The sequence below is a fragment of the Callorhinchus milii genome, unplaced genomic scaffold (assembly GCF_018977255.1).
Source record: "Callorhinchus milii isolate IMCB2004 unplaced genomic scaffold, IMCB_Cmil_1.0 Scaffold5, whole genome shotgun sequence".
In the NCBI taxonomy this organism is placed as follows: domain Eukaryota; kingdom Metazoa; phylum Chordata; class Chondrichthyes; order Chimaeriformes; family Callorhinchidae; genus Callorhinchus; species Callorhinchus milii.
Window position 1 is genome coordinate 20,046,888 of NW_024704746.1, and position 15,423 is coordinate 20,062,310.

General features: G+C 44.5%; 1 protein-coding gene across 3 annotated transcripts in view; it reads left to right on the top strand.

The window, feature by feature from the left end:
• The window catches only part of LOC103174616 (elongation of very long chain fatty acids protein 1), a 34,264-nt gene that overhangs the window by 11,439 nt on the left and 7,402 nt on the right, over nucleotides 1-15,423 (top strand). For 2 of the 3 annotated variants that reach the window (XM_042334831.1, XM_007887079.2), the window contains exons 2-5: nucleotides 8,735-8,842; nucleotides 9,515-9,602; nucleotides 11,430-11,620; nucleotides 13,078-13,158. In XM_042334831.1, coding sequence (XP_042190765.1) covers nucleotides 9,542-9,602; nucleotides 11,430-11,620; nucleotides 13,078-13,158 — 333 coding nt within the window. In that variant the 5' untranslated portion in view covers nucleotides 8,735-8,842; nucleotides 9,515-9,541. Of the gene's footprint in view, nucleotides 1-2,972; nucleotides 3,211-8,734; nucleotides 8,843-9,514; nucleotides 9,603-11,429; nucleotides 11,621-13,077; nucleotides 13,159-15,423 lie in introns of those variants that run through there. The other variant, XM_042334830.1, reaches the window with a different exon arrangement.

Consider the following 15,423-nt stretch of genomic DNA (forward strand, 5'->3'; position numbering starts at 1 on the left):
TTGTTGCACTCCCCAAAGTTCAGAATTTACCTTGGTTATTTGTTAAATGTCACGATCGACCTCTCTGATGGAATTATCTGGGTTTCATTGTCAATAAGGCCCACTGATAAAGTTCTGGGCTTGCCACGCTGAAACGTAGGCTGTTCTAAGGTCTGATAATTGTGCCAAATGTCCTGCTCCTGAAAAGACCAGGCATTGTTTGGCTGTCAAGTGTGGGTGGCTGAGGACAGCATGATTTACAGAATCTGAATTTCAATTGAGGTTATCTGGATAATAATTTGGTGGCACAAGAGTCTCTTGCTGCCAAAGGTTATCGGTCATTTTCTGGTGTTGTGCATATTGCATGTGGAATCACATCAGGCTTCCAAAGAAAATTATTTTGTTTTGGATTTAGCTACGTAGAAATGTTTATTGTGGAATCACTGCACCAGGTTAAAACGAGGTGACTGAAGCTGCGTGCACTATTGATATAGCCTCCACACAGCAAACCAGTTTGGAAGCAACAGAAACTGCCTTTGGCGACCAGTGTCGCAAGACAGCAAATATTTGGAAGGGTGAGCTGCAAAAGTGTGCTGATGCCACTTTACAGATCGCATGAACACATCTGTTCAACTGGATGGGGATGGGCATTCTTCTGTTATCTGTCAGAGAGATTGTTTAACAAAAAGCTCTTGTTTGCTGAATGTAGCAATGGAAATGAACGTCCCTCTGCCAGACCTTACAACCCATTGTAGTGTTCCATGAGTACTCTAAAGATACCATTTCCCAGCTCCTAGCAATGGTTCACCACTCATCTGTTTCTTGCTGCCATGTCTATAGACCTTATAATAATAATAATCCTTGCATTTGATATAGCGCTTTTCACGTCAGGAGGACGTCCCAAAGCGCTTCACAGAATATACTGTAAAGTGAATTGACTGTATATTTGTAGGCGACCGCGGCAGCCAATTGCGAGGCCTTTGAGTCCAGTTGGTTGTAGACAATTCGTGTGAAAGTCCCTGACATGAACATGAACAGATAAGTTATCTTGAGGCTTCATGTTACATTGCAGGGACATTTTTTTCACAAAGCTGTGTTTTAAAATTCCCATCTCTTTTGAGGGTGTTGGCTCATGTATCACCCTTCTGACACCTCAGCAAAGAGGCCATAATAATAATCCTTGCATTTGATATAACGCCTTATCCCATCTCCGAGACATCTCAAAGCACTTCACAGAATATACTGTAAAGTGAATTGACTGTATTTTATGGGCGAAACGTGGCAGCCAATTGAGCACAGCAGCGTCCCACAAACAGTCATGGATTGAGTGACCCCTCAATCGACTAAGAGCCGGCTTCCTACTTACTGCTGGGTAAACAGAGGCATGTGGGGTAAGGAAACTTGGCCAACCCCGGGAATCGAACCCAAGTCCTCTCGCTTGCGAGGTGAGTGCTCTAATCACTAAGCCACAGGACTACTAAGAACAAGATACAACTCAGATAGAGTGGCCCATTAGGACTCCCCATTTGGGCTCACCAAGGAAGATTGGCCTTTCAAATGATTCTGTTTTTAAGGAAATTTGTAAAATGATTCACTTCTTTCGAGTAGGTTTTTTTTCTCGCTTACTATCTCCTCTATTGAAACAAAAGAACAAATATGAATGTGGGAGTAGAATGATGTGTATAATCAATCTATTAAACAATAGGGGGGAGGAGGGGGGAGAATTAATTATTCACTGAAATAGCCAACAATGACTTTGCACAGTGTAAAATTTGACGCTTATTAAAATATTTTGGAGTAATATTACTATTTATTATTAATGTAATGTTATTTATTTATTTATTATTATTATTTATTTATTATTATTTGACAATAGCTCATGATCAGTAGGTAAAATGTAGAACCAATTATTCAAGTATCAATTATCCAAGTCAGTTTCCATAGTGGGATTGCATGACGATGAATAATAAAAAAAACTTGCGCTTGATATAACATTTTATCGCATCGACTTAACATCTCAAAGTGCCTTCGAAGGAATTTGCTCTGAAGTATGGTGAGCGTATTGGTAGGTGAACATATATATTGTACGCAGTGGCAATAGCAGCAAATTCTGCTACTCGTGTTTTCTAATTCTGTTACTGAGGGGCAATCCAAAGAGTTAATTTTGGGAGGGATTTGGGCAGCGCATATCAGGGCTGTCTCACTTCCTTTCTCTTTACACTCTCACTTCTTTTCCTTTTACAGTGTTTAACACGATTGTCCAAAACTTTTCTAGGCTATAGGGGCGAGGGCAAAGTAATGCATAATGAGCAAAAGAGAAGAAGTCCGTGTGGGAACGGGGAAGAAACATTTGAGTGAAATTGAGCCAGTGTTGTCCTATTTTGTTTCCAGGATATAATCTGGATGCGGCTCTGCTGGTTTATCTTGCCATGGAGACCAAAGCTGTGTACAATACAAAAGGATTAAAAAAGGGTGTGTGGCGGAAATAATCAATAATAAACCTTGCGTTTGAGTTAGCGCCTTATCGTGTCTTCGACGCGTCTCGAAAGCGCTTCACGCGATACAGTGTAAAGCGCAGAGGCTGTATACATTGCGGGCGAAACCCTGCAGCCAAGCGCGCGCAGTGGTGTCCGTGCGCACAGGCGGCCTTGGATTGAGCGACCCTAGTAATGTGATTATTGCTACTCGTTATTATTATTATTTTACGAGCTCAGAAGGAGAAGCTTTCCGCGGGCGGGCGGGCGGGGCTGGCCCTGCGCGGAGCTTGTCCTGAGACGGGATATTAACAGTTAATGGGAGGGAGGGAGGGAGGAAGGGAAGGAGGGAAGTGAGGAGGAGGAGGAGGAGGAGGGAGCACAGCTGGATGGATTGTTTACACTAAAGCGAATGGGAGAAGAGTGGGGTGGGTGGGACCCACCCACCCAGGGGTGGGACCCACAGGGGTGGGACCCACCCCCACACACACACACACTGGCTGGGTTGGGACCATTTAAGAAATGTGTCGTTGATGGATGATTCATGCAGGGGTGTGGTCTTGGCACTGGGCTGTACCAGTCTCTCTCTCTCTCTCTCTCCTTTTTCTATGTGATCTGTCTCTTGCTCTTTCTCTTTTTGCATCCATCCCTCTCTCTCTCTCTCTCCCTCCCTCCCTCCCTCCCCCCACTCCACTCCACTTGCAGTCTGGAAAAGGAACACCTTGGAGAGACAACTCTGAGCAGCCCTTTAAATCAGGTGAGCACATTTTACCCCCCAACTCTCTCTCTCTCCCTCCTCTCTCTCTCTCTCTCTCTCTCTCTCTCCCCCCTCCCTCTCTCTCTCTCTCTCCCCCTCCTCTCTCTCTCTCTCTCCCCCTCCTCTCCTCTCTCTCTCTCTCCCCCTCCTCTCTCCCTCTCCTCCTCTCTCTCTCTCTCCCCTGACTGTTCAGGAACAAGTTGATCCAAAAGCTGAGTGAAGTGCAGAGGGAGAGAGAGAGAAAGAGAGTGAGAGAGAGAGAGAGCTCTGTGGCTGATGACGAAGCCCATCTCCAAAACAGGAACTGAGTCTCACCAGAGCACCAGAGGGGGTGGGGGTGGGGTGTTGTTGGGGGTTGGGGGGTTGGGGGGGTGTTGGGGGTTGTGTTTCTCCAGGGGGTGAAATCCAGGAGTTTGACCCTCTTTTCCTACCCCCTCCCCCCCTTTTTTTTGGTGGTGGGGTGTTGTTTGTTGTGTGTTTTTTTAAAATGAACTTTGCTGTCTGCCAGCAACACTGGGGGGGGGGGGGGGGGGTTTATGGGGGTGTGTGTGGGGTTTATGGGGGGTGTGTGGGGTTTATGGGGGTGTGTGTGGGGTTTATGGGGTGTGTGTGGGGTTTATGGGGTGTGTGTGGGGTTTATGGGGTGTGTGTGGGGTTTATGGGGTGTGTGTGGGGTTTATGGGGGGGGTTATGAGGTTTATGGGGTGTGTGTGGGGTTTATGGGGGTGTGTGGGGTTTATGGGGGGGTTGGGGTTTATGGTGTGTGTGTGGGGTTTATGGGGTGTGTGTGGGGTTTATGGGGTGTGTGTGGGGTTTATGGGGTGTGTGTGGGGTTTATGGGGTGTGTGTGGGGTTTATGGGGTGTGTGTGGGGTTTATGGGGGTGTGTGGGGTTTATGGGGTGTGTGTGGGGTTTATGGGGGGGGTTATGGGGTTTATGGGGGTGTGTGGGGTTTATGGGGTGTGTGTGGGGTTTATGGGGGGGGGTTATGGGGTTTATGGGGGTGTGTGTGGGGTTTATGGGGTGTGTGTGGGGTTTATGGGGGTGTGTGGGGTTTATGGGGGGGGTTATGGGGTTTATGGGGGGTGTGGGGTTTATGGGGGGGTTATGGGGTTTATGGGGGGGTGTGGTGGTGTGGAGCTGCTGCTGTTTCCTGCCCGTGGGTTCAGCCCTGTAACAGCTCAGGGAGGCTCTCAGCAGTTAGTTTCCTGGTCGTGTGTGTTCCAGTTCCGAGCGGGTTCCTGCCCGGCCCTTGACCTGCTCTTGAGGCAGTTGGCGGCAGTGAGCGGGGTCACCTCTGGCTGGCAGTACGGGGGGGGGGGGGGGGCAGGTTGCAGAATGCCTGTCTGTGCGCACATGAGCTGTGACCCCACCACCTCAGCTCTATTTCCAGCTCTGCCGTCACGTCTCGGTGACCCGCCCGGATCTCCGGACAGTGTGCGCGGGACGCAGTGCTGGTCAGCCAATTCCCCCATCTTTTCGGCCAATCCCGCCTGGTCACGGAAGTCGAGGTGTGCGGGTTTCTGTGACGGGTGCCGCGGATCGGTGTTTGTTTGATGGTGCTGGTGGAATGCGAGTGAATCCCCTTCGGAGAACACTTGCGTGGAGGAGGGGAATTGCTCAGTAAAAGGCAGCACGAGTTTTTGTGTGTGCCGCAGTGTGGATTTCCCCCGCCCCACCGTTGGCGGTTGGACCTTCAGGCTTTCTGCCCCCACCCTATGGAGCTCCATCCCACATTCCCTTTGACTCGCTCCCTCGCCTCCTTCAAGGCACGTCTCAAAAAAAAACCCTCCTCTTCGACCAAGCCTTCGGCTGCCCTCCACGATCCCGACCCCCAGCTCGGGTCTAAATCCCTGACTGTCCAGTGTCTCGGGACGTCCTCCCGACGTGAAAGGCGCTATACAAATGTCATTTTGCTTTGTATGATTGAAAACAATACAAATGGACCGGGTGCTGAATCATGTTAACGTCTGGAGTGTGTCGTGACTTTATGTTATTTCGCTTATTTAAGAATTCCTCCTCTAATTCACAGATTTTTTTTTAATGTGGGGAGCAATTTTCCCATTTGTCTGTGCGCGAGGACTGCATCTATCCACGTGCGGAAATGAGCACTGATGTTTCAGAAAGTGGCTCCCACTATTTTAAGTTAAACCGAAGTTTGGCTAAATTAGCTACAGGCGTATTTATCAATTACACCTGTTCGGGATGCTCTCATCCACTTAAACCTGTTGATCTTCATTTTCAGCATTCCTTGTGCTTTGGGCTGGCCCTCAGTGACTGAATATGTGTATGTCAATGGGATTTAGGCCTCGACAGTGGTTAGTACTAGGATTGCACCTCTATTGTATATTGTTCAGGTAACATCTGTTGCTTTACTAAGTGGAGCAACAGATCTGCCTTTTACAGATCAGAACAACATGGGCTTTTGCCGCGTTGGGGGGGGGGGGGGGGTGGACTTTTGCCGCGTTGGGTGGGGGGTGGTGGGCTTTTGCCGCGTGGGGGGGGTTGGTGGGCTTTTGCCGTGTTGGGGGCTGGGTGGGCTTTTGCCGTGTTGTGGGGGGGGGGGTGCGTGGGCTTTTGCCGCGTTGGGGGTGGGGGGGGGTGGTGGGCTTTTGCCCTGTTGCGGAGGGGGGGGTGGTCTGAGAACACATTGCTGTTACAATGTAATTCATTAATACTAGGCAGTACAATCAGGATTAAACTTGTTATTTGGATGGACACACTTAGCTTTGAACCGGTATATTATCTTCATGTTCTATTGCGCTGCGATATTGGTTGTTTCATTTAAAGGCAATCTCTTTAAAAACTGGCAACGTTGTTACTGGCTCCTAAAGGCCTTCTACTTGGTGTTCCCAGGACTGGCTGGGATGTTTTGTCTTTTTTTTTAAAGAAAGCTGTGGGATAACTCCGGTGGCCGTGACTATCCACCACAGATGTAAAACTTAGTGCATTCTTTACCAGGGGGACACATTCTTCACCTGGGAGCTGACATCGAGCGTTGGCAAGCTAATCGACCGTCCACCCGCATCGCACCTAGGCTCTGAAATTTCTCATGGGTCTAACGAAGTCTTAAGACAAATTTTGTAAGAATTCTTCAGTTCCGATCTTTCAATTTGGAAGCCTTTTATTAACTCCCCAAACAGTCTCCAGTTGCGTCTCAAGCGTTCAAAACACTTCAAGAAGCATCTTAATCTTAAGACCATGTGGAATCTTGATCAGCCGTTATCTACACCCACCCACACTCACTCGTTTGTTGGCAGGTGCCACTTGATAGACCAGTTGTAGGACCTGAACTTGGTAGAGTTCACTAGGACTAGGAATTGATCTTGGGGTCGTCTAGTTGTCTATGGCTCCGATTCACTCGAGAGGAATCGCCCGAACTGTTGTCGTAGTCCAGTTAGATTTTGGAGGTGAAGTGGTGGAGTTGCAAGTGATGGAGCCAGTCATAAATTGGAATTTAAAAAAAAAACACACACATTTTTAGGTTCTCTGTGCTTTTGTAGGGACAGCCCACCTTTGACAAACAAACTGAGACTTTTTTGTTACTAGGGTTTCATTGGTGTATCCCAGCAACTGTTTTTATCGGTAATTGTATTACACTGCTTTCGGAAAAGGTGAACTCTGTCTATTTACTCTTGTGTACAGGCAAAGATGTTTTACTGAAGGGGTTTTCGTATTCTTTTTTCAACCCCGCTAGAGAAGAGTGCGTTCTGAATGAGAATCTCCTTTTGAGTAATGCTGGATATTTCTGACGTTTTCACCTTGTGAGCAGATTGATGACATTTGTCCTTTTCTCCTGCGATGGGGCTAAGAGAGTGACCAACTTTGGGGGTTTCATTTCATCGCTGTTGGGGCTTTTTGTTCAATATCTGGAACTGGAGCTTTTTCATTGAACTATCAATGGAAGTACAGTATCTATCTGTGTTAGATAACACAGATAGATATTGTACTTCCAGATTTAGTGTCCCAGAATGTATTTTAGAATAATCTGCACTAAAATAAGTATAGGTTTATGTAGCTCTACAGCAATACGTTTCACTGTGTACGTGGCTTGTACTTCCACAGAAACTAGATTAAGATTTTTTTTGGCAGGAGGGGGGGGGAAACGTTTCTTTGCCATTTACAATGTTTAACTCCCGTGTTAACTTGTGGCCTATGAGCCTGTTCTTTCCCAATAGAGTACATTGATTTATTCATTGGCAACAGTGTGAGAGTTCACAAGTCTAAATTTGGGTGTGCTTTTGAATCGTTTTATTACCAGCAATAAGAGAAAACAATGGTCCAAATAGGATTCACACAGTTGGCGGTGAACTTGTCATTTTCAATGTTAGAATTTTGTTTAAAATCTATCTCTGAAACCTGCAGTGTTGCTGCTTGTTGAAATAGCCGCCTCGTAATTGAAGTGAGTTATCTGCCATGTCTCCACACACGTGCTTGTTTTTATAGGGAGCTCATTTGTATTTTTCTGGCCGATTTAGGTTCCAGTACATTTGCGGAGCCAGCTTCCGAATGCACTTTGAAGAGATACTGCTAATTTGACCAGATTATGTTATGGTCTCCACTGATTCCCTTTGCTTTAGTAATCTACCTCTCCCTCTGTGGCCACATAACTCTTGTCCTGGAGCTTGCCCCGTGAGAATGGCAGCATTATCTTCACGGCTACATCCTCTGCTGAACGTGCTTACCAATGCACACAAATAGGGAAGAAGCTGGGTGTATGAAAGCGAGGGACTTGAAGGGGTATGGGAATAAAGCGTATTGTGGGACTGAATTGATCTCCTTGCTCTGAGATTTTTGGACACAAAATTAATAATAATCCTTGCATTTGATATAACACCTCATCACGTCTTCGCAACGTCTCAAAGAGCGTCACAGAAGATACTGTAAAGTGAATTGACTGTACATTTTGTGGGTGAAATGGCCTCCTCCTGCACTGTTGATTTGTGTTTCTATGTGGTTTCAATGCAAAACACTAAGCAGGCTGTTCTAATTTTTCCATACACACGGAACAGCAATAAGCTGCAGGACAGACCTGATTTCACCGTGTGAACTCGTCACAATGTGATACGTACTTGCAATTCTTTAGCAATAGTTTCTGGCGGAGAGCCTGATGTCTGATAGCACTACATGATCTGGGTTAGTGTGAAGACCGTGGGGCAGCGCCAGGTTAACAATGAACTTGGCAATTCCATGGCACAGCATTTTCGCCCAGAATTCCTCCGGTTCATTTCCATACCCAGCAGCAAGGTATGAGCTGCATCTTGTTCAGGAGTAATGGTCTTGTCAATCCATTGAGCGACTCTTTTGGAAAAGATTATGAAGGTAAACATTCAAACAAAGCCGGGAATGACATGAGATTGGGTGGGATGCTGGGGTCCATGTGTAGGGAAATGAGCATGTCGGATGCTCGAACCATAACAGGAAATCCCATATGGGAGTAGTTCATACTGTATCTGGTATTCTTAAAGAGCAGCAATAAATATTCAGATCTAGTATTCTAATTTGTCAGTTTTTTTTTGTGTAGACTTCTATAAGCTGCTGGTGCTGTTAAAGAAAGAGCTGTGGTCCTGTGTTCCTGTCGCACCTAAAAGACACCTGACTGTTAGAAGGTGTCTCCTGTAATTTACTGAAGGTTAGTACTTGTAGCATTGCGATACCGCCATTCACATTTCTTGAGCCCTTATTTGTTGTGGGTACCTGGGGCTTCAGATGAGAGTTTTAGGAAGTGGCTGAAAGTTGCTAGTGAATGGTTCGCCACTTTGTGTTGGAAGCTTTCCTCAGTATTTAGCAGCAAATAGTGTTTATTCTGTGTACAAGTCTTAATATGTCCCTGGAGCACAATATGGAGGCAGCAACACCAAGACAGGAAAATCTGTTCACACCAGTTTTGTGCTCACAGCCACGGGTTTGATCTGAATAACTAAATCAACATGTTGCCGAAATTCAGACTTCGCTGCCTGCTCTGCTCCTCCCCCGCCCCTGTGGAAACCCATCGATGCTCCCAGACCTATATATGTATTATACGGTCCTTTTTTGGAAGGGAGGAGAAGAGGAGGAAGGAGAGGGACAATTGAGAGTCTGTGCTCGCTAACTTGTTGTCAATGTCAAACATCAATTTAATTTTGTAATTTTACTAAGTTACTGGCAAAGTTTGGTGGTCAGGAGGTCTGTGCAGTGCCGTAATTATCCATTTTGCCTTCCGCCTCAATAATACTTTCCTTGTACTTTGTATCTGTTCAGTGGTAGATGTACTGTTCCATCATCTTGTGCTAACGCTTGTCATGTTTGTGTTCTGTTCTTTTAGGCTGTGGAAGTGGTGCCTCTCGTAATCATGTTGGCAGAGGTGGGGGCACATGTGGCCCAAGTTTATGAGGACCTCCTCAAAAGATCAGGTGACTATCTGCCCTATTTAATTTGTTTTTTTTTACAAAATCCTTGTAATTGGGATAGCTGGTGCCTTTCACATCAGGAGAACAACTCAAAGCACTTCACAGGATATTACTGTAAAGTGTATCGTGGGCAGCATTTTGCACGTGGGAATATCCCACAAACTGTCATGAAGCGAGTAAACAATTTTATTTGTTGGCCAGGACGCTGGGAGAGACTCTCTTCTCTTTTTGAATAGTGCCTCGGGATCTTTAATGTCCACCTGAACAAGCAGACGGCACTTTGGTTTAATGTCCCATTCAAAGGATATTGCCTTGTATTGACATATTGTATTGAAAAGTCAGTCGAGACTGAGTTCAAAAACCTAACATGGAGCTTGAACCCGCATTCTTCTGACTCAGCGGTAAAAGTACTGCCAACCGAGTCAGTCTGACAACTAGTTCACTAATTTTATGTAATCTTTGATCCACTCCTCTTAGAATGTAGGTTCATTTCTTTATTTTATGAGCTTGCTAAGTGCTTGGCTGCGTAATATACTTTCAGTAATTTCTAGTTTGATTGACCACCATCTTGATCAGCAGTTTGAAGTGACTTTTGATTTCCTAACAGGATCTTATTTGAGAGAAATTGTAACAAAATTGTCATTATTAGCCACTGAATTGCCATCAAAGAAGTAGTGCTGGGTTGCGCTGTATTTAAGGTGCAGTCCTTTGAATGAAACGTTAAATCAAAGTCCTGTCTGCCGGTTCAGGTAGACTTTAAGGCTCCTGTGGCATTATTGAGAAAGGAGTCCTTCTGGGGTCTTGACTAATTTCCCCCAAATAAAACGAGTCATTTACTTTGTGGTTGCCAGTAGAATGTTGCTGTGTGCAAAATTGGCTCGTACCTTCACCCACCACACACAGTCAAATCAACTTTGCAGTGTATGTTTGAGTCTGGTACAATAAAGTTTAAAGGACGTGACTGCTCCAGGTTTATCAATAAGGATGAGAAATTAACACCCAAAAATTTGCCTTTTTTCACAAACTCCCTGGGAGCCACTTCATTACTCAGTGGTCAAATATTCTGTGCAGTATTGACTGACCGAGAGAGAAGCTAAGAGTCCAGGGTTGATTTCTGCTGTGTGATGTGTTGGCTGATCTCAGCCAGGTCAACAGTTAGCTTTGGTATTTCCAGGTTACAGAAAGAGAAAGAATCTGCTATGATTTCTATTCCTAAAGACCTAGTCCTTGCTCCTGGACAGCGAGTGTGTGCTCCATTGTCAATGGCACTGCTAATGTTCACTGTTAGGCTGACAGTACCTGTGATCATTCATCATCATAATAATAATCCTTGCATTTGATATAGCGCTTTTCACATCTTCGAGACGTCTCAAAAGGCTTCACGGAATATACTGTAAAGTGAGTTGATTGTATATTTGTGGGTGAAATATGGCATCCAATTGTGGACGGCAGTGTCCCACAAACAGTCGTGGATTGAAGTGACCAATTTTATTATTTTTATCAGAAGGATTATTATCAGATGTGTGGAGTAAGGAAACTTACCCAAGGTTTTGCCCTGCCGGGAATTGAACCCAGGTCTCTCGCTTGCGAGGCGAGTGCTCTAACCACTGAGCTGTAGGACTCCACGATCACCTTGAGGAGGGAACAAAGAGTTGGGACTGTTCTCTGGGCGATTGCCTCCCACTCATTTTCCTTTCTTATTTTAAAATATCCTCACAATGGATTCCCTGATGCTCAGGCTATATATCTGTGCTTATGAGCCTACATTAATTGACTATATATTTGGAATGGTTTTATCATTGATTTGATTCTAATTTTGTCTTTTTACAGATCCCAGGATCACTGAATACCCCTTCATGACTTCTCCACTCCCCATGACTGCCATCCTCTTGTTCTATGTGTACTTTATTTTGTCACTGGGCCCCAAATTAATGGCTGGCAGGAAACCCTTTGACCTTAAGAAGATTATGGTTGTCTATAACTTTTCACTGGTCTTTTTCTCGATATTTATAGTGTACGAGGTATGTCCATTTCTCATTATTTGCATTGGGATGGAAAGGTTGAAAAGTCCAGGCAAAAGTTGGTTCCTATAGATCAAGGACACTTTAGAACAATGTTCCTTAACCTTCTTGATAGCAGGGACTGGCTCAGTTTCTGAAAATGTAGAATATTAGCAAATGAGTTTAATTGTGATCTTCAATCTAATCATTTTTGGTCAGCAAGTGAAAAACATTTTTTTGAATTCATATTTCTTGATTTATGTCATGCCATTATCCGCATTCGGATATGGAATGCATTGCCTGAAAGGGTGGTAGAAGCCAATTCGATAACAGCTTTTAAGAGAAGAATAGATAATTTTTGGGGGAGGACAAGTTTGCAGAGCTATGGGGAGAGAGCGAGGGAGTGGGATTGAATTGGATAGCTCTTTTCAAAGAGCCGGCACAGACACAATGGGCTGAATGGCCTCCTTCTGTGCTGTATGATTCTATGAAATCACTTCCGACCTGTGAGCCATGGGTTGGGCACCCTACTGTGGAGGTAGGATCAATAGGATGTTTAAAAGAGAAAGCTACTCAAGTTATAAAGGTATTAAGGGATGTGGTGAAAGAACAGGAATTGAGATTAAAACATATGCCCAGAGCTAATAAACTCATGGAAAAGGCACAATGAACTGAATGGCTGCCTACTGTTCCTTGTTTGAGATAAACTTACTGGGTATTGCAGAATTGATGCTTAATTATTGGATTATTAATTATTAACCTCAGTGCTAAATATAGTTAAGTGACAAATCTAACAATTCAAGAGAACCAAACTTGAGCTGAATATGCTGGTCAGCTTTGTGAAAAGAAGTGATAGCAGCATATATATGGTTTGGGATAAGATTGGGAGGGTCCTTCCTGGGGTTGTGGTGGAGCAGTGTAGGACATAGAGAAGGTCCATGATGATAGGAGTGAGTGCTTGATATCAGGAGAGCAGTGGTTATGTCAGAAGCGACACCAGTGGGAATAACATTGCCTGAGTTCTAAGAACGTTGAAAATGACTTTCTCAAAAATGAAATGGCTCCGTTGTTCATTCATCACATTGTATCCATTAAAGTATACAGGAAAGTCATAAGTTTGATTCTGGATCTGAACCAATTACCTGATATTAGCTGGGTTGGCACTTTGGAGCATTATACAGTAATTGGTCTCAGCTCAAGGAGAAAGTCAGCCCATCGCTGCATGTTTCTGATCACTATCTAGTGCCCCCCCCTGCTGGAAATGGCAGGTTGCAGAATGGGATAATAATAATAATAATAATATAGTATGTATGTAGTGAATATAAGGTTGTGAGTATCTCTGTTCTATGTGGTGTAAAACTCTATCCCATGGTTGGAAGCTCTGATGTCCCTTCTGTTGTCTGAGCCAGTGTCTGATTTATAGGTGCCTTTTGTCTTTAGTTGGAACACTAATCCTAACACTGATTTCCTTCTCACAGTTTCTGATGTCTGGATGGGCTACAGGATACACATACCGATGTGATCCAATAGATACCTCCAATAGCCCCAGAGCTCTTCGGGTAAGTGGCGAAGATTTCAGCTTTTTTATTGTTGTGTGGGAAATGTTGTCTGGGTTCATGCCGGCCTCAATTTTTACATGACCTTGCTGGGGAAACGTGCAGCTTCCACTGGGCTGGATAGTATTTTACTAGCACCTTGATTATTACGCTAACTCATGTTCTTACTGCAGTTTAAACCCACCCCCTGTGAAAGCCACCACTCAGTTTCCTTGTTAACCAGCAAATGTAAGGTGATGAATCAGCTGAGCCATCATAAAATGTAAATTTTTCCACGTGAATCGAATCTACCACAGCCACTCAAGCCTAAATGTATTTATTGACCATGTTCCATGCATTTCTATACTGCAGATCTATCAGCAGCAACAACAATTTGCATTTATATAGTGCCCTTCACACAGGTTAGCATCCCGGAGCGCTTAATATGCAAGTCTAGCACAGTCTCAACACATGCACTGGATCTGAAATGCAACATTTGTGTTCTCTGCCACCAAAGATTTATAGCATCTTTAGTGTAAAATGTTGAATCTGCATTGATCACTACCGATGCCAGTTCTAAATGCTCCGTACTCTGAATAAACTTTGTTTCAGACGCCTCGACGGCAATTAAGCCAAACTTGCTAGAAGGCAATTTGCTATGACTCTCTGTCTATGTCCCTGCATAAAGCAATTAAAATCGAATTAAGGCTGAAATAGCCTTGTTCTCAAAATACAGAGCTGAGGTACATTTTTTAGATAACCCACGTGTGACCTGTTTGAAATCTTGGATTGAAGACAGCACTTGACGCATAAGTTGCGTGTTTTGGAGATGTCACTCCCTTTGGTCCTCGAGTTCTGCAAACTGGGGAGCAGACCTCAGTAGAGAAGCCACTGTTGGAGGTTCTGAGTGAACCTCTGGAATCCTGATTAAAAGGATAAGGATGTTGGGACTTAACAGATGCTCCTTTATCAGGCGAATATGTACAAGGTCGTCTCTATGAAGCTACTGTGTCAGTGAATGCTCTGAGACCAGTGCTTCTATTTACATTGTGTGAATGTTTAACTTTCTGAAATGCTGGTGCCAGACACAGCAGTCTCGTGTCAGGGTGTGATGATGCTCTAGCTTATCAGTGGAATGTCCAGTGCGCTCCAGTCTGAATTTCTAAGTGAGGAGGAGCGCAGGCAGAAGATGGACTGAAATATTTCAGCCCCATTGTTGCTGAACTGTTCGTCGTGCCGTACTGGATGGTACCCTGCACATTACTGCTACCCACCCCACCCCCCCCCCCACTCGTATTCAAATTTAGTAATCCTTGCATTCGATTTAGCGCCTTTCACATCGTGTTTGGTCTGATTTACTGTAAAGTGCACTGTGAACCTTGTGGACAAATGCAGCAGCCAATCAAACACAGCAATGTGCCATGTTGTGTAAAAAGAAGAATAAATTGAGATTGAAATTTTAGTTTTTTTTATGGAACTAAATCTGGAGAAAAGCTATTTAATCGACGTTATGAAGAGATGAAAGCCACCATGGTAAAGGGTTTTGTTAGACCTGTTTATGTACTAAGAAATACATACGGACTGATGGCCCAGGAATGTGCTTGTATAAAGCAGATAAGTATGGGATTCCAAACACTCGGGTATAGAAATGGTGCAGTGACTTGGAACCAGTATTGCACTTGAACTTCCTACACCACAGGACCTGAGGGAACCCCACTTTATTTTATTTTCCTCCCACAACGGAGGGGGAGGTCACTGCTGACCCTTTCCTTGCTCTCTGATGGCCCAGGAGAGATGAACTCTTAGATGTAGATTGAGGGATCCAAATTCTGTATCTTATCGACTCCAGTGTTCTGTAGTGCTGACCCACTTTTACTGCAGGTTAGTGGTGGCCTTGTTTACAAAGTCAAGTGAAGATTCACTTGTTTCTCAGGAATTCCTTTCATAGTGTTGCGTAAAAAAACTTATACAGGCCTTTCACAAAGGACACTAGAAAATCCACTGGGCCCTCTGAAGCTAATCCCTGGTACATTATGTCTATTGTCTTGAAATTCAATAAGAGTCTCGATCCGTTGATACGGTGGCGGTGGATCATTTATAGTGGCAAATAATTAAGGATTCCTTGAATTAGTGTTCCAATTGGCTAACTGTTCAAGTTAAACTTAATTGAAGGAAACCCTGTTCTAGGAACAAGTGGGTTGAAGCCTGGTATGTTAAGTTTTGGGTAAATTAGAATTACTAATTGGCAACACATTGGCTTTCAATTTGGATCTTAATGTCTAACATTAA